This window comes from Maylandia zebra, linkage group LG2 (assembly GCF_041146795.1).
Source record: "Maylandia zebra isolate NMK-2024a linkage group LG2, Mzebra_GT3a, whole genome shotgun sequence".
Classification (NCBI taxonomy): Eukaryota; Metazoa; Chordata; class Actinopteri; order Cichliformes; family Cichlidae; genus Maylandia; species Maylandia zebra.
Window position 1 is genome coordinate 16,410,277 of NC_135168.1, and position 17,894 is coordinate 16,428,170.

Consider the following 17,894-nt stretch of genomic DNA (forward strand, 5'->3'; position numbering starts at 1 on the left):
TATTTTGTGCTTTATGTATGGATAGATATCTCCAGCACAACAAGATTCAAGATGTGAGTCCTGATGCATTTAGAGGGCTGTATAACCTGACAAGACTGTAAGTTTGTTACATTTTTGCTTTACGTGTAATTTGATAATACACACTCTGAGTTGCATTGGTTTCTTATCTGTTCTTAAAATGCAGAAAAGCATTAGTTCACTTGCAGTAGTTCATTTTTGCAACCTAGCACATCCTGCTTCTTGACATTAACAAGGTATGCTTGTATATGAACATTCACTTTAAGAGGATAGATTATATAAACTGACCAATGATGAACTGCTTTTGGAAGGTCAACACCACTTACAAACTGTTATCAGCATCTGGTGCAGGTAACCTTCCATTGTCTTTCTGTATGTAGATATCTGAGCAACAACAGGATATCGGTTTTAATGCCTTGGGTGTTCAGGGATCTGCACAAACTGGAGTGGTTGTATGTATCCAGCTTTTATAACATATATCACCTTTTATTTCTTCTTCTTGCTTTGTGCTTTTTTTAATTACTTTCAGGTATGCACGTCAGTGAATGCAGTTTTGTATTGTGCAAAACTATATTCTATTTTTGATGTATTTGTTTTTACTCTAGGATTCTTGAAAATAACAACATCCATCAAATATCCCCCACGACCTTTTCAGGACTGAACTCCCTTGTTCTATTGTGAGTCATTATTTTGACTTTTTTGTGCTGCAAAGGCTTTCAGATCATCGAAAGTGGTGCTATTAAGAGTGCTTGGCAGCTACGAGCAAATGAGTGTTCTTTCTTTGAACTTTAAGAGAAAAGCCTTTCACCTTCTTTTATTTTGTCTTGCTGATTGACAGGGTTTTGTTGAACAACTCTTTGACAAAGCTGGATGACATCTGTCGAGAAATGCCCAGATTAAATTGGTTGTAAGTAGAATGTCAAAAAAAAATCTAAACTTCTCCTAACATACAAGTGCCAATTTGCGATCAATCTGTTCTTTGTGAGCAGTTTGGGTGCATTTGTCTGTGTTCATTTGATAATATGTTGTGCAGGGACCTGGAAGGAAATCTCATTGAAGTGATTGGCAATGCCTCATTCAGCTCATGCACCATGCTGACAGTTCTGTAAGTATAAATCTACATAATTTATTACATGGCTGAGGTGCAGTCTTTGCATTTACATTTTTTCTTTTGCTGCAGTTCCTGTTAGAGGATTGCAAATCAACCTTAGTTTCATACAAATTGATGAACTGTACTATCCTAGGTGTGGGATCAATTCTGGCAGTTCATTAAATGGGATTAAGGTAGGAAAAATAGTCATATAATTCTTTCTGTGTCTGTTGCCTGTCTCCAGGGTTCTGCAGCGAAATAGGATCAGCTACGTACATGAACAGGCTTTCTCAGTCCTGCAAAAGCTTGGAGAATTGTAAGTAAAAATATTTTGCACAAACAAACTTCAAAAAACAAAACAAAACTCTCTGGATTGTGCCAAAAAAAAGCTGAATTGAAGCCATGTAAGATGTGGATTTTGAAGATTCATTGTGATTAATGACTCAAGAAGTTCCAAAAGAACAGAAGGAAACGACAGCATTTAAAAACACTATAAATGCTCTGTTCTATTAAAAAAAGCACTGAAATAGCCAGATCTATGCTTTAATCGCTTCCAAAGATTATCCTAGACGTCATTAAAACCGTCTGTAACACCTAAGATACAGCAGCTTCCTGTCTAAGAAGGACAAACATCAAACACTGCTCAGTGCAATAACCGACATCATTTAAGGACGTGTCTAATAAAGTAACATTTAGCTCAAGGGTTTGTAGAAAACCCCTGTGGAAAGGCAGGGTGCACCCGGGACAGGTTATCAGTCTCACAGAGACAAACAACCATTCAAGATAATATTCACTCCTGTAGCCAGTTTACAATCATCAGTTAATTACAATCAGCAGTCCTTGCTGCTCCATCTACTTGACTAACATCTGTATAGACCACTTCAGGTCTCACTTGTATTCTGATACGTTATGGAATTTGCACAGGTGTCACATGAATAGAACTGAGTGATTTAGAAGGAAATTTGATTGAGATCAGCGGTTATAATTGAGCATTTTATAGTCATGTTGATGATCCATGAACTTCACATTTTTATTGTGTCTGTGCTTTAATTCTAACAAGCAACAGTCAGTGGCTTTAAATGTGGAACTTCTTAATACTTTTTGACAATGGCAATTTGATCTATATAGCACATTCAATTATATGTAGAGTTCAGAAGATATAAACCCAGTGTAGGTTTTATATGACTTAATGCAGTTAAAACAGCAAAATAAAGCCCCCACACCAATGTCAAAATCATGAATAATCAAAATCACTGACTTTTATCTGGTATTGTTATAGTAGCAGTGTGGATAGAAAGAGTTAATCCATGACTGGGAAACCTCCTGTGTACGGTTAACATCAGTTAGTCTTTAATTCTCTTCAAAAACTGTGAGTTCAAACATCCAGTCATCCACCCATTCACACACTGGTGATGGCAAGCTACATTGTAGCCACAGCCACCCGGGGGCGCACTGACAGAGGCGAGGCTGCCGGACACTGGCGCCACCGGGCCCTCTGACCACCACCAGTAGGCAATGGGTGAAGTGTCTTGCCCAAGGACACAACGATCAAGACTGTCGGAGCTGGGGCTCGAACCGGCAACCTTCCAATTACAAGGCGAACTCCCAACTCTTGAGCCACATAAGAAACCACTTGGACATAGACATTTATATTTAATGATGAAGAGGGATAGTAGGTTAAATATATAATGCATTAAAGCCATACAACCACAACATTCACAGTGCTGCAGTTGGTAACACTGAATCTTCAAAATAGGGTAACTGTGAATGTATTATATTAATGCAGTCTGGGAAACCTGCTGTGGATGGTCACTAATGAAAAACGTGGCTACAACAACCCACCATAAGCATAGTGTCAGTATTCAAAGGACTTTACATTTTTTGTTATTGCTGTTTTTCAGCTTGCCTGTCATTCTATCCACCCCCTCTCCCTTAACAGAGTTACTGAGGGTGGATCTTCCTTTGAAGATCTGTATGCATCCATCAAATGCCCAGTGTTGTACATCAATATTTATTCATTGTTCTTTATTTTTGGAGAACTGATGTGGATTTGTCTGTGCACACAGGGATCTATCCAGAAACAGACTGGCAGGAATCCCTCCGAATCTCTTTGTCTTACTTGAGGATTTGCTCCAGCTGTGAGTTCTCTTTATACAAATACCCACAGACACATAGTTCTGTATGCGGATACCTTTCCCATAGCCTTCTCTATGGCTATTTATATCTTTGTAGTCATCGAGAATGACAGCAGACTGACAGTTTGTCATTTTGCAAAAACTAGACATAGTTTCATGTTTTCAATGAAAAGTGTGTATACAGACTTTGACTAAACTGTAGTAAATTTTGCTGGGGGTTTTGTACTACCTTTTAATTTTTAGAACTTATGTAATGATGAAAAATTGCAAATTGCAAAGATAATATATGATTGTATCAGTTTTAAATTAATGTTCTGTGAAGGGGTTATGTACGGCTGGTTAGTTTAATATACAATGACAAGTCATAATTTATTGAGCAAGTACATGTTATGTAAGCATTAATTTTATGAAGAGTTATTAGAAGCTGAAGCTATGAAACACATGAAAGAGTGAAGTATTTACCTTCTTTTAATTGAAAAATGATAAACTGGTAATAACTAAATTGCTCAAAGAATGCAAAAGACAATTCCCTTATAATAAATTATAAATAGCAAGGATAATATCATTGTGATATTATTGTGTTTAACATTGTTATACAGAATAACTGTAGATTAAATACAGAAAATACTACAAAAATAGTGTCAAACTGTGGTATAGCATCTTCCTAGGGATTATAAATTTTAAGCAGAAGACAGTCAATACACTGATTCCCTAACCACTAATAAATATGCTGGTGGGAGGATAACAAGCTAGAAAATGAACAGAGGAAGGACACACCTTTAAGATGTGAAGCAGGAGGTAATGTGACAGTATGACAGGAAGATAAACATGTGGGAGGCAGCTGACATGCATAAAATGCTTCTAGACATATTTAAATGTCACTGGTGTTCTATTTGTTTTCATGAAACTGCATCACTGAAGATTGCTGTGCTTTGTTTCCGTCCTCCCATGCATAATGTACAATGAACTGTAATTTCATTAATCATTTATGTGTGTGTGCTGTTCATTGTTGCTTATTTTCCCCTTTTTTCTGCAGAAATATATCGTACAATCCCATCATGGAGCTGCAAGTTGACCACTTTGATAAGTTACATAAGTTAAAATCATTGTAAGTATTTGATGATGCATCCTTGATAACATTAAAATTTTAAAAAAATCAATGTTTAGCATTAAATAAAACTGAGTTAATCAATAAATTGATATCAAGTAACCACACAAACTCGGTTTACAATCAACCTTTTATGTAAATATACAGGTTTTTTATTCTAATTCATTATTTTTTTACTATATCATATTTATTTTACTTTCATATTGATCTTATCTTATTGATCTTATCTTTCATGTTGGTGCCTGTCCAATTACTTTGGTCAGCTCCAGTTTTTGATTTGATTAGTTTGACTAGTTTGAAGAAGGTTATCATTTTTTAATGTTTTTCCATTTTTGAGAACCTCAGTATATTCTGCATATTGCTGTTTGAGACATTCCGGCAAGTGATTGTCATACTTCTTCTTCATACGCACAAGCTTGAATTCACAAAAGTCAAAATCTAAATAAACAGAAGACTAAAAATGTCTCTTTCTAGTAGAAATGTCCCCCAGTTAGGCCTTGAAAGGCCATTTACCAAGAAGAAGATTTGGTGAAAACACGTTTTCACGTTTTTGTGTACAAAACAAATCAGCATACTGTATTGTGTGTGGCATCAAACTAAGACAAAATCATCTTTATATTTGTTAGGAGCATAGAAGGAATAGAAATTGGAAACATTCAGCGAAGGATGTTTGAACCACTCAAATACTTGACTCATATGTAAGTACTCCATTGTGATGGTCTATGTTTAAACAGTAAATCCTTATTGTTCAGTCTGGACTGTCATAGAGACAATGTGTTACTCACACATAGAAATATTATCCTAGTAATGAGCTTTGAGCTGGCCTTATTGAGACTGTCAGACTCCTCTTCCAACCAGGAGATGATTAAGTCAAGCTTAGTGTAATCCTTCTTTTCTGTTGCTAAAACAACTCAAGATACATCCATGTAAGTCCTGAAGAGATGCAACAAGACAGAGAACATGATAAGATGAATGCCTCTTCACCCTTGGATACAGTCACAGAGATTCTTTAACGTTCCCTTTGTAATAGTGCTTCATACAAGTTTTAGTAAGTGTCAGCTGCATTCAAATCTATCTTATTTTGCAGAAGTAAAATGCATTTTAAAGCAGCAGTGCTCAAGCTACTTCATTCATAAATATTTTGATATATGCCAGCACCCTACCTTAGACATGAATGGAATAGCATTTTTATTTCACAAAGCAATTTAAAAAATAAATTTAAAGTTGCATCTCTATTTGAAGAAATTGTTGCACCTATTATTCAGAAAACTCCAGAAGTAAAGCAGTGAACTGTTTTCAAAGGGATTGTTTCTTTATAAGAGTGCATTTCCATAAAACATGTGCATTAACTAAAGGGACTTAAAAAAAAATAAAAAAAACATAGTTAATTTTTGAACATCGTGATTTGATCGCAATTTAATTGTCCTAAAAAGGTCATTCCGCTTTGGTTTTGAAGAGCGAGCACCAGCATGTGTTTGACATTTGAGAAATGTGAAACAAATATTGGCCAATTATTAATTTTGCACTCAATTCATATTTTCCTGGATGAATTCTAATAGCACTGAGGATGCTCTGACTTTCCAAATAGAGACTACTGTCAATACTCTGTAAATTATTGCCATTCCTTTAATACTATAGCAATAAAATAACTGATTAACATATAGTAAGCAAATTAACATTGTAAGGACAGTAGCATGTTCACTTTGACATTTAGCTATGGGCAATGTTGGAAGCTGGAAAATAGTTTGATTTGTTGAAATGTCATTTTTAATTACTGTAAGGACTAGAGCAGGGCAATATGACCAAAAATATTTATCACGATATACGTTTGAAAATTTATAATGATATAACTGACAATATAATTGACAGTAGACAAAATACTTTACAACTCCACAACTTTATTAGTGGAAAAAAAAATCAATGTATTTTCACTTAAACAAGCAGCAGTTTTTTATGTGCATGAAAGTTATATAAAAATTTAACAGTGCAAATGCAAATTCCTTGCTGATATTATGTTGAAGCACAGTACGTATCACTCCGCGAGGCTCCTGCCTACGATAGCCACAATGCTCCGACAATCCATCAAGCGGTGCGGGTTTCTTAGCTTAGCAAAGTCGTACTAAAACATTTGACAGATTTTTGAGCGCCGTGTAGCACATAAAATCGTTTCGAGGTCAGTAGACACAACCAGAATTCATACATAAGGCACACGGGATTATAAGAGGCTCTGTCGATTTTCAGAAAAATCAAAGGATTGATTTTAAGTGTGCCGTATTTTCCAAAATACGGCCGTCGCTAGCATGCGCTACCAAAAATAGTGCTTTGTTGTGTATCTGATGGACGAAAGCTAAACCAGTTCGACATCACTGAAGTTGCAGCATTTTTAAAAACCAATTCTGGTTCATCTGTTTCATTCAACGATCCGCTTTCGTCCTTCTCATTTTCCGTCGCCAGCATGCTTTTTCCGCCATGTGTGTATGAAAACAAAGGCACTGCGCATTCGCATTTTACCCATATTCTATCGCGATATTTCATTTTCTTATCTTTGCCCAATATTACACCGGTATTACCGTGAACGGTATGATATGGCCCAGCCCTAGTAAGGACCATAAATGACATGTCAATTTCTATACAGGGGTTGATGGTGGGAGATGGGCAGATAATTCAGCTGAATAAACCCTTTAATTCTTTCTTTGGATAAAATGATTACTGTTAAACTTTTGCAGGTCTCCACCTGGGTAGAAAGACAAAAGACAAAAGCACTCATTTTAATTTAAGTTGGCTTCTTGATTAGGTTTACCACCTTTAGAGTCTCACAGCTTCGGGTGCTATTATTTCCGTATAAAATTGGCACTTCAGATCACCAGAATACCCCTTCTTGCTTTATTCCTCTCTCTTATTTCTGCACCTGCCAGTATGTATAAAAAGAAAAGACATTTACAGTGTGGAATTTTCCTGTTGCCTTGATTGACCCAGAACCTTTTTGGTTCAAATAAACAATCTCCTTTTGTCTGTTGCTTAACCTTACACTTTTTTTGCGTGATTACAGCTACTTCAAGAAATTCCAGTACTGTGGCTATGCTCCTCATGTGCGTAGTTGTAAGCCCAACACTGATGGAATCTCATCCTTTGAGAACCTACTGGCCAATATTGTGCTGAGGGTCTTCGTCTGGGTTGTGTCTGCTACCACCTGCTTCGGCAATATCTTCGTCATCTGCATGCGGTCGTACATTCGCTCAGAGAACAAACTACATGCCATGTGCATCATCTCCCTCTGCTGTAAGTCACGTTACTACATTTAAAGTGGAAAACTCGTATAACTTTTAGGATATAACTTTTACTGGCTACAAAGATTTTATTGTTTGCTGTTGCAGTTTCTAGATTACAACTGACATATTCTTCCAACACTGTGTCCTTCTGATAGCCTTGAATGTCAAAGACAGCACAAAGCATGAAATTAGTTTCCACCGTGCCTATCACCATGTTTCAATAATAAAGGTTTAATATTAAATACACTGGCAATCCTCATGAATACTACTAAATGCAAAAAGCTGGCAGTTGATTAGATAAGATATTCTCATCATCCAAAGAAATAAAAAGTCATTAAGATAAGACATGATTAACATGATATGTAAAAATAGTAAATATATATTCAAACTTAACTCTTGTCATAAAACTGCTTTTATATATGATGCATACTAAGTGGCAAAAAACAGTTTTGACTGAGATACAGCTGAACTACACTCGCCAGTCACTTTGATGGGTTCAGCTATTCAGCTGCTTGTTAACACAAATCAACCAATCAAATTGCAGCAGCTCAAGGCATGTAGACAGGTTGACTCAAATTGACATTCGCTATAACCAAGGTATCTAGACGTGCATTTCTAAGTGCACAACAAATCACAAATCATTGTTGCTGATCATGCCGACCCGTTTATGATCACAGTTTAGCATTTTCTTTTATCTACTCACAAAAGGATAACAGCCCATGACACACTATGTCACAAAGCTCAAAACATCTCAAACTGGTTTCTTGAACATGACAGTAAGTTCACTTGTTCTCAAATGGCCTCTACAGTGACCTGATCTCAGTCTGTTAGAGCACCTTGGGACTGGAATGGGGAAACCGCATCATGTATGTGCAGCCAACAAATCAGCAGCAAATCTGGTATGATGCTATCATGTTGGTACAGCCTAAACTCTGAAGAATGTTTCCAGCATCATGTTGAGTTTGTGCCACAACAAAGTAAAGCCGTTCTGGAGGCTAAAGAGGATCCGACTTGGTTTAAATTAGATTTAAATCTTTCTTTTTGATAAAGCATATAGTAAGGGCTGGATCAGGTGACATGTAATCTTTAGTTATTATTAATCTTTGGCTTTCTCCCACAGCATGTCTTTGTCCTATCTTCCTCCCCTTACCGGTAACCGGTCGCAACTGATGTCCTGAGCCAGAGCCAGAGCTGTTAGTAAAAAGCTGTTCACGTGTTTTGTGGTTTCAAACACAGTGGAAAAGTAAATCCAGTCTTTTTGTGGAGTGCACTGGTGTGTGAATGTGATATGAGAACTGTTTTCATTAGCAAGTAGATTTTTGGCCAAAGAAAGTCAAAAATGAAGCTTATGATGATGAGAAAAGTAAAGCATTTTAAAAATGACTTATTCTTTGCTACTTTAGCTGAAGAGTTTAAAAAGAGTATCTTAATGCAAGCAGGATGTGTTTGCATATTGCTTTTAATATGGCTATTAAAGGAGCGGAAAGAGTCAAGGAAGAAATGAACCAATAACAAAGTACAAACATGAAAGTGTTGAGTCATCCGTACTTAGAACTGGAACAAGACTTGACATGAATTAATTATGCTTGTATCAGCCATTGCCTTTTCCTAAGAAAGCCAAAGTATTCATGATCTTTAAGTGACTATATAGGAGCCCCATCACACAGTCGGCAAGTTTAATTTTTGTACCCTTACAATCTTTCTATGACACATTATAACATAAAAAACCCCAAAACATACAAAAGAAAACTTAAAAGCAATGTTTAGTTATTTTATTCCAGGTCCACAATTAATGCCTTCTAAAGAGCTTTGGTCTGATTCAGCATCAAAAGAATTACTAACAGGACTAAGGAGGAGGATTTGAGTAATGAATTCACTAAACTATCAAAGAAATAAACATTAATCCATGACTGATGAAGCAGTGGGCAATTCATCAGAGGATATAAGTTGTGAATTAAATCACAAATTTAAGAAAAAAACATTGTGATAACTTTGCAAACAGAATTGAAAGTAGGTATAAAAGAAAATAACAGATGGGGCTGGTAGTTATCTTTTAATTTCAGTTCTTTTTCTCTCCAAGAGTTTCAAGCATGAAACAATGGTTGGTGTACGATGCATAGTCATGTTTTGTATATCAAATTCCAATTATTCCAAGAGATGGAGATTGCACATTGAACAGTCTTTTAAGACAGATGTATAACGTCTCAGCTTGCTTTTTGAACTTCTAACCTTTTGTTAGTCAAAGGAGCTTGCAAAGAAAAGCGTCTGGACTTCTTTAAGTTGCTTGAAGACGTTTCACCTCTCATCCGAGAAGCTTCTTCAGTTCTACGGTCAAATGGTGGAGAGTCCCAGATATAAACCTAGTAGGAGTGACCCCCCACAGAGGGACAAAAGGACCCCCTGATGATCCTCTAATCGCCTGAGCCAGGGTGGGAAACTGGGCATGGGTCCCAATCAGCCAGAGTTTCAGGTGTGTTCATTGTGAAACCTGGCCCCACCTTATCATGCGAATTCCTGAGGTCAGATGGCCCAGGATGTGAGTGGGCGTTAAGGCGTCTGGGAAGGGATCTCAAAACTGGATTATAGATGGCAGAGAGTTGGTGTCGTAAACCCCTGCCTCTGTTCAAAGATGGTCGCTCACAGTGGACATAGATGGCTTCTTTCACTCCTCTTTCAAACCATCTGTCCTCTCCGTCCAAAATGTGAACATTGGCATCCTCGAAAGAGTGTCCTTTGTCCTTTAGATGCAGATGGACTGCTGAGTCTTGTCCTGTGGAGGTGGCTCTTCTGTGTTGTGCCATGCGCTTGTGAAGTGGCTGTTTGGTCTCTCCAATGTAGAGGTCTGAGCATTCCTCGCTGCACTGTACAGCATACACCACGTTGTTAAGTTTGTGTTTAGGAGTTTTGTCTTTCGGGTGAACCAGTTTTTGTCTGAGTGTGTTGCTGGGTCTGAAATGCACCGGGATGTCATGCTTGGAGAAAACTCTCCTGAGTTTTTCTGACACACCGGCTACATAGGGGATGACAATGTTGTTGAGTCTGTCCTTCTTATCCTCCCTCGCTGGTGTCTGATCTTCTTTTCTGTGCATCTTTGCTGACTTTATAAACGCCCAATTAGGATAACCGCATGTTTTGAGTGCTTCCTTTACATGGGTGTGTTCCTTCTTTTTCCCTTCAGGCTTAGAGGGAACATGTTCTGCCCGGTGGTGTAGGGTCCTAATTACTCCAAGTTTGTGTTCCAGAGGGTGATGGGAGTCAAAGAGGAAGTACTGGTCCGTGTGTGTGGGCTTCCGGTAAACTTCGATGTTGTGGTTGCCATTCTCTTCAATGTGCACAGCGCAGTCCAGGAAAGGCAAGCTCCTTTGACTACGATGACCTGGATGACTGAGAACCTTCACAAACATAACCTTTTGTTAGTTTGTTAGTTTTGAAGAGAAAGTTACATGCTCTCAAGAATTTCTGCCCGAGGGGGTACGCACAAGTTTTTGAGTGCATTGTCCTCCTCACCTTACTTGCAGCAAGCTGTAATGGGCTCATTACGGCAACCTAACAAAGAGACCCACTTCTTCTTGAGTGAAGGCTGTGAAGTGCATTTTTCATCAGTTGTCGCAAGGGGTGACAATCAAATTCCACACTGAAAAACGAACTTAACTAAGCAACACAAATTTGAGGTTTGGGCTTTAAATGTTGCTTTTTCTAACGTTTATATAAAGAAAAATGTTGTACAGTAGGGGTCAAAGTCTTAACAAGAAGGGCACCTCAGTGTCAACTAATTTATTTGTGTAATATACTGGGATGTTTATAATTTGGAGCTATTTGCATAAGAGGTATTTTGTTATATTTTATAATATTGTAATATAGATTGTAGTAATTACTTTAGTTTATTTAGTTACTGTTCTTACTGTCTTGGAGTAACTGTGACCACATAATTTCCTCTGGGATTAACAAAGTATTCTGATTCTGATTCAGAAACTCTAGTAGGTCTAGTGATGATACCTATAGTTTGTATTTGTTTAGACTTTTTATCATAAAAAATATTGGCTCCGCAGCTTATATTTACATTTGTAATCACATGAATATTTCGAACCCTGGAATCTACAGGTTTGTACAAAACTTCATATCCCATATTATACCATCTCACAACATCCCCAAAAAGTTTCTTGTTTTATCGAGAAAGTTTTCTTAGTCTTCAAATGCCCCCACAAACGTTCCATGGGGATGAAGGTGGGTGGCTTATAGAGCAAAATCAGTGACAGTTGATGTTTTTTCTTTCGTAGCTCTCGGAAAGCTTGTATTGTGGTCATTATTCTGCTGCTGAATAAATTCTTTTCTAAAAACAGGAAAACCAAAAGATGTCTCTGATAAATGAAGTGTTGCTGTTGCAAATAGAACACTTTTTCCAATCAGAGAAATGCTGGTGAATGTTAATATATCCCCCAACTGTTATAGGAACTAATACTAATGCACTTATGCTGATTGGAGTCTTGCTTTTTCTTCTATAGCAAAATCTGTATGTGTTCATTTTTTTTCCCCAACTCTCAGTCTACTGAGCCTTATTATTGATCTTCTTATAGTCCGGTCACTCTAATTCCATTTGATCGTGCTTTGAATGTAAATAAGCAGTTTTACCAGTGCATGTAAAATGTCATAACCTCTTCAAAGGTTTTACTCTAATCATCATTTCACACAGAAAAAGCCCTTCTTTACTTTGGATAAAATCAATTTGACTTTGGACACCTCCATTAGTTGATACTGTGTTTCATTCTATTAAAATGTTGCTCACTGATACTTGCAGTGTGCTTAGTTGTGTTTTGCTGGAAATCTTGAGCAATGTCTGCAAGTTCATTTACTGTATTTGAAAAGGTTTCTCATGAATAGATCAAATCCACTTGTATTACATTTGAATGTTTTTTTAATGGAACAGATACTGTCATTGTCACTGTGCTTCTGCCTTGTTTGACCGCCATGTCATCAGCCAAAATAAAGGCTCGCTTTTCGTTTGAACTCCGTTTCGTGTCTTCGCCTGTGTCTGAGTCCTCCACACACTCTCCACTCAGTCTGCCACTGCGGATCGTGACAAGATACAACTGAAAGAAATGAACCTTTTTTTAACATGAATAACATGACCTATTTTTTTCAAATTAGACTGAGAGACCCAAGAATACTCTGCAATATTAAATATTTCCCCATTTTACATGTCAGAATTTAGATTGCATTTAAATGTTAATCCTCAAACTCCTTGAACATTTCTTGGTTTAGATAAGATGTTTAAAAGTTTTGAAATTCAAGTGTAAAACTCAGCTGTTTCATTTTTGTTCAGAATCTATAAATATGCAGCACTGTTGTATGCTCCATCACGCCTGTGACCCTAAACTGCGGTTAACAGGATGGATGGATGAATGGGTATCCCTTACATGTTCTTTAATAATACGCAACATTTAAAGTGTGTGTCGATTTCTTCAAAACTGGCTTCTAACTAGCTGTGATATCATAAATCATTCTCCCCTCAAGTAAAATTTAACTCGGAAGAACCTTCCTCTTTGAGTAGAAGAACATAAAATCAGCATTCTAGTTTAAAACACTGAACATACATTATTCTGTTTCTCTTTCATTAGTTTTGCCTTGAGTTCTCTAGTTAATGTGTCAGTTTTGTTTCCCTTGAACAGAACAGAGCTAGTTTTTTTTTCCTATTCAAAGTCTTAATGCTAAGTTAAAATGAGCCCAGCCGCTACTCCTTTTCCTCAAGAGTTTCAGCAAGAATGCTAATGGGTCTATTTTTGCACCATTTCAAACTGATCATATCATTCATTTCCTTTTCATAACAGTTTAGACCGCATGAAAGACTGATGTTAGCCTATAGTATCCCTGGTTCCTCTTAATATGCATGGATTTCCGAGGTTGAGTGGCTGCTGTCAGCATGTTATCATTAATCTCCTTCTTACAGATTCAATCCTTTCATGTTGACCAATTTTTGAACTTGTCTTTTTTTTCAGAGCACTGCAGTGTTTATTTGGTGTTAAAATAAGTCCAACTGACATTGTGCTCACATTTCTTAATTAATCTAAAGTAATGAAACTACATTTTCTGAAGCAAAGCAGCCCAAATACATCGTTATAGCTACAGTATATGTTCAGCCAAATACTCCAGAAATATCAGGATGTAATCTTATACCAAAATCTCATAAGTAATTTGTAAATCAGCTGCTTTTTCTTCGCAGGTGCAGATGGGTTGATGGGCATCTACCTCTTCATGATCGGTGCATATGACCTAAAGTTTCGAGGCGAGTACAACCGGCATGCCCAGGCGTGGATGGATAGCAGCCAGTGTCAGGTCATTGGCTCTTTGGCCATGCTGTCCACTGAAGTATCTGTCCTGCTCCTCACATATCTAACGCTGGAGAAATACATCTGCATAGTCTACCCTTTCCAGTACTTGACTCCTGGCTGGCGACGAACTGTCACCATCCTTCTTGGGATATGGGTGTTTGGTTTTATTATTGCCTTCCTCCCATTAGTTTGCAAGGGGCTGTTTCGCAACTTTTACGGGACCAATGGTGTCTGCTTTCCACTGCACTCTGAACAACCAGAGACTCTATGGGCTCACGTTTACTCCGTCGTTATTTTCCTGGGTGAGGATTTGTTCTTGAAACAGTGCTTTGAAGATTTTTGTTCATGTTTTCACTTGTTTTTTTTTTTTGTTTTTACTTCTTCTCCAAAGGTAACTGTAAAAGTACAGGTTCTGTATTTAGTATATGTGTTTTATATGTGGGGGGTTTTGCATTTATTTATTTGCTCTGGATGCAAAGATTTATTATACATGTACATTCAAGTACTGCAAATTTAAACTTGTTTGTATGAAATCTTTCCATAGGTCTTAACCTGGTGGCATTCCTCATCATTGTCCTCTCCTATGCAAGTATGTTTTATAACATCCAGAGAACAGGCACTCAGACCACTAAATATAGCAACCACATCAAAAAAGAGGTGACCATTGCCAAAAGATTCTTCTCTATCGTCATTACTGACTCCCTCTGCTGGATCCCCATTTTCATCCTCAAGATCCTCTCGCTGCTGCAGGTGGAGATTCCCGGTACAGTAAAAGAATGACAAGCATTTAAACAAACACTTTGATGAAAAAGAGCATTTTGAGTAAAATACTACCTAATTAGCCTCACAGTTTGCCTCTACAACATTTTTGGCCTCTTAACTCAGCTGTGTCTGCTGCAACTCACTAAAAGAAGCAGATGATTTGATGAATGCAGGCAGGTCTTTATAAGGGTTCAGCAGAATGTAGCTGCTAGACTTTTAACTAATGCCACATGGATACGATGATGGATGTGACTGATTACCTGTGTATAGATTTTATTATTTTTAATGACTTTTTTTTTTTTTATATCCTACTGTTTTACTGATTTTTGCTTTAAGATTATTCATGACAGGCTTCATTTTATTATTCATTATTCATTTGATTTTTTTTTTGTGACATCATCATTGACCAGGTCATTAGCAGTTTGTAATCACACGTCTTTGGCAAAAGAAAGTGATAATGTGTTGCTGATTTGTGTGTGATGAAGTAACTGGTTTTTTGGGGGGAGAAGTGGGTTAAGAATACATTTAAATGCCACGTGATGTGTTTTAGATGATTTTTGAAATTGATTACAGTGAATCAGAGCTGGCTACAGATACATTCTCTTGCAAAGCATCAGGTTGTAAAGTCCTGCCTTTTAAGGTCAAACGGAGCAAAGTGCTCCCAATATGGATTCATTCTGTGTTTTCTTAAAGTGTTTCCCATAAGTTTTACTACTGCATAAGAATGCCATTATGCATTAGATTATGCATGATGACAATTTATTTTGAGGTTAAGGATACTATTTGTATATCATTTTTAATTTGTGATGTCAGTAGTTGTTAAATGTAACAATCTAGACAGACTAAGTAATTAACACTGTAATTGTATTTCTTTCTCTGTTCTCTGACAGGTACCATCAGCTCCTGGGTGGTCATATTTATTCTCCCCATCAACAGCGCACTTAACCCCATCCTTTACACACTAACAACACGGCCTTTCAAAGAGACTATTGTGCAGGTGTGGGCTAACTACAGGCAGAGGAGGCCCCTCCTTAGCAGACACCCAGCTCATCATCCATCGCTCACTTGGCAGGAAATGTGGCCCCTGCAGGAAAACAGCCATAGTGTCAGCGTGGGGCAGGAATTTGAAGCAAATGGCACAAAGCCCAAGCTCACGCCTGTGGAAAATACTAATGAGGGGTACAATGACATTAAAGCATCAACCAGAAAGCAGGAAACACAACATACAGTGCTGTCAGTATGTTCTAAGACTGAAACACCACCACATACACACATTCACACAGGCACACAAACAAATTAACTTATGTAACTGTCTAATGGTAGAGGTACATGTACATGTTTGTATTGTCAACAAAACCTCACCTCAGTAAACTCAATTTCATTTAAGTTCGTTCATCTCAGCAGTTCATATTTACCCTCAGTTTAGTCACTTGTTAGTGTCTACATTCTTTGCAGTTTAAAAGGATTAGTTCTGGTATTTTTTTTTTTTTTTTTATTTTTTGTCTTTTTCCCTCAAAATGTAACAGTGCATGTGTGCATGACCAGCAACGGTTACAGCCATCACAGCAGATAGGGGGACATACTTCATAAAATAATTTCTTAAATTAAGAAAACATGCTCCCTATGAATCCTGTTAAAGCCAGGCAAGTAAAATCTGGGGAACAGAATCTGTTATCAGTGACAAAAAGCTAATAATGATAATAACAATGGATTAATATGCAAACTGAATGATTCCCATCAATGACTTGACTGAAGCTCTATTCAATGGGTGAGACACATTGAATATTCCATAGGATTAAAAAGAGTATAAACATTTAGGATATTAATAGATAGGGCAATGAAGGGCCTCATAATTATGACCTAGTGGCAGAGGCTGGAAAAACAAGGGGGTGATTGGTACAGTTAGACAGACATAAATCTTAGATAATAGTATTTGACTGATTCTTATATAGCACTTTTCTACTCTCCCAGAGTACTCAAAGCACTCTATACAACATGACACATTCAACCAATCTACAAGCACTTTCTCTAAACTGAGTGCTTTCTAACTACATTCACACTCCGACAGATGCATTGGAGAGCAACTTGGGCAATTGATACTTGGCATGCAGACTGGAGGAGCCAGGGATTGAACCACCAACCTTCCAATCAATAGGCGACCTGCTCTACCCACTGAGCTACCGCCACCCATTTGAATTTGACTTTATTTTTATTATTTAATTTGATTAAATTATGTGACATATTCGTAACATCCCAAACAAGGGTAGTTGAGAGAATCAGGAAATGCACAGGATGACATTAAGGAAAAGAATGGGCTTGGGATTTCAGCCGCTCAGGGCCATTGAGATCCAATTGTTTGACTAGGATGGCTTTTTTTTTTTTTTTAAATATGTAGGTGAGTATCTACTGAAACAGTGCGCATTTGGCAGAAAAAAAACTTTACTTACTATTTTACTTTCCTCACAGTTGCTCAGCAGTGATTTTTATTGTCAGGAACTCCACAACAAAAGAGACTGTTAAGACAAAAAAACAGTATTGCACGACTATTAGAATAAAAGGCTTGCTATATCTCATTTCCATTGGTACACTAATTGACATTTATAAACAAATAACTGTCACCAGCTTACCTGTATACACTTATTTGTCATCTCTATGGCTACAACAGCTCTCTGCCATTCAAAAAAAAATATGCCCAGCTGGAAATTATTAAAACTTTTATTAAAAACTATTTACAAACTTTAGCTTCCGGAAATCTGGAAAGAACAGAGAGATATTTTAACACATTAGTTATCCTGATCGTGTCCTTGGAGTAATAAAAGCTTATAGCACTTTTCTTTCCCTAAAGCAAATTATTTTTTTTATTGGGGGGGTGAAAAGATAAGGAACTATACATACAGTATAGTACAGTATATGTCTGTCACATTATGTCCACACTGCTTGATGCTGCTGCGCTTAGAATTGCAGTTGGTCACATTTATTACATTGCTTACTATCTGCCTCGTTCAAGATTTATCTTGGTTAAGACCCATTGGCATGCCACACATTTCTAAAGTGTAGCTAGGTCATTGTTATTATGTGTCTCGATACCTTTTCCCTTCAGGTCTAAGGTGCCAGTGACAACTAAGAAAGATACTGCATACTCCACAAGTTTTTTCAGAGTTGCATCCACCTTTGAGCCATCTCTTG

General features: G+C 37.3%; 2 protein-coding genes across 2 annotated transcripts in view; one reads left to right on the top strand and one right to left on the bottom strand.

Moving 5' to 3' along the window:
• The window catches only part of rxfp1 (relaxin family peptide receptor 1), a 92,377-nt gene extending 75,033 nt beyond the window's left edge, over positions 1–17,344 (top strand). Inside the window, exons 6-18 of the mRNA XM_004553638.3 lie at positions 26–97; positions 399–470; positions 624–695; positions 857–925; positions 1,052–1,123; positions 1,353–1,424; positions 3,175–3,246; positions 4,280–4,351; positions 4,978–5,049; positions 7,401–7,630; positions 13,838–14,248; positions 14,491–14,709; positions 15,599–17,344. Coding sequence (XP_004553695.2) covers positions 26–97; positions 399–470; positions 624–695; positions 857–925; positions 1,052–1,123; positions 1,353–1,424; positions 3,175–3,246; positions 4,280–4,351; positions 4,978–5,049; positions 7,401–7,630; positions 13,838–14,248; positions 14,491–14,709; positions 15,599–16,008 — 1,915 coding nt within the window. The 3' untranslated portion in view covers positions 16,009–17,344. The remainder of the gene's footprint in view (positions 1–25; positions 98–398; positions 471–623; positions 696–856; positions 926–1,051; positions 1,124–1,352; positions 1,425–3,174; positions 3,247–4,279; positions 4,352–4,977; positions 5,050–7,400; positions 7,631–13,837; positions 14,249–14,490; positions 14,710–15,598) is intronic.
• Positions 8,995–13,849, bottom strand: LOC143420889 (uncharacterized). Its single transcript, XM_076889520.1, has 2 exons — positions 11,128–13,849; positions 8,995–11,012 (listed from the first exon to the last, which is right to left on the bottom strand). The coding sequence occupies exons 1-2, from the start codon at positions 11,155–11,157 to the stop codon at positions 10,032–10,034; spliced, it is 1,011 nt and encodes a 336-aa protein (XP_076745635.1). The 5' UTR covers positions 11,158–13,849; the 3' UTR covers positions 8,995–10,031.
• Positions 17,345–17,894: the final 550 nt, after the last annotated feature.

Coding starts and splice junctions, on each gene's coding strand:
- LOC143420889 (XM_076889520.1), bottom strand. CDS start 11,157: ATGAGCCCATTACAGCTTGCTGCAAGTAAG. Junction 11,013..11,127: donor TACAGCTTGCTGCAAGTAAG/GTGAGGAGGACA, acceptor ATGTTTGTGAAG/GTTCTCAGTCATCCAGGTCA.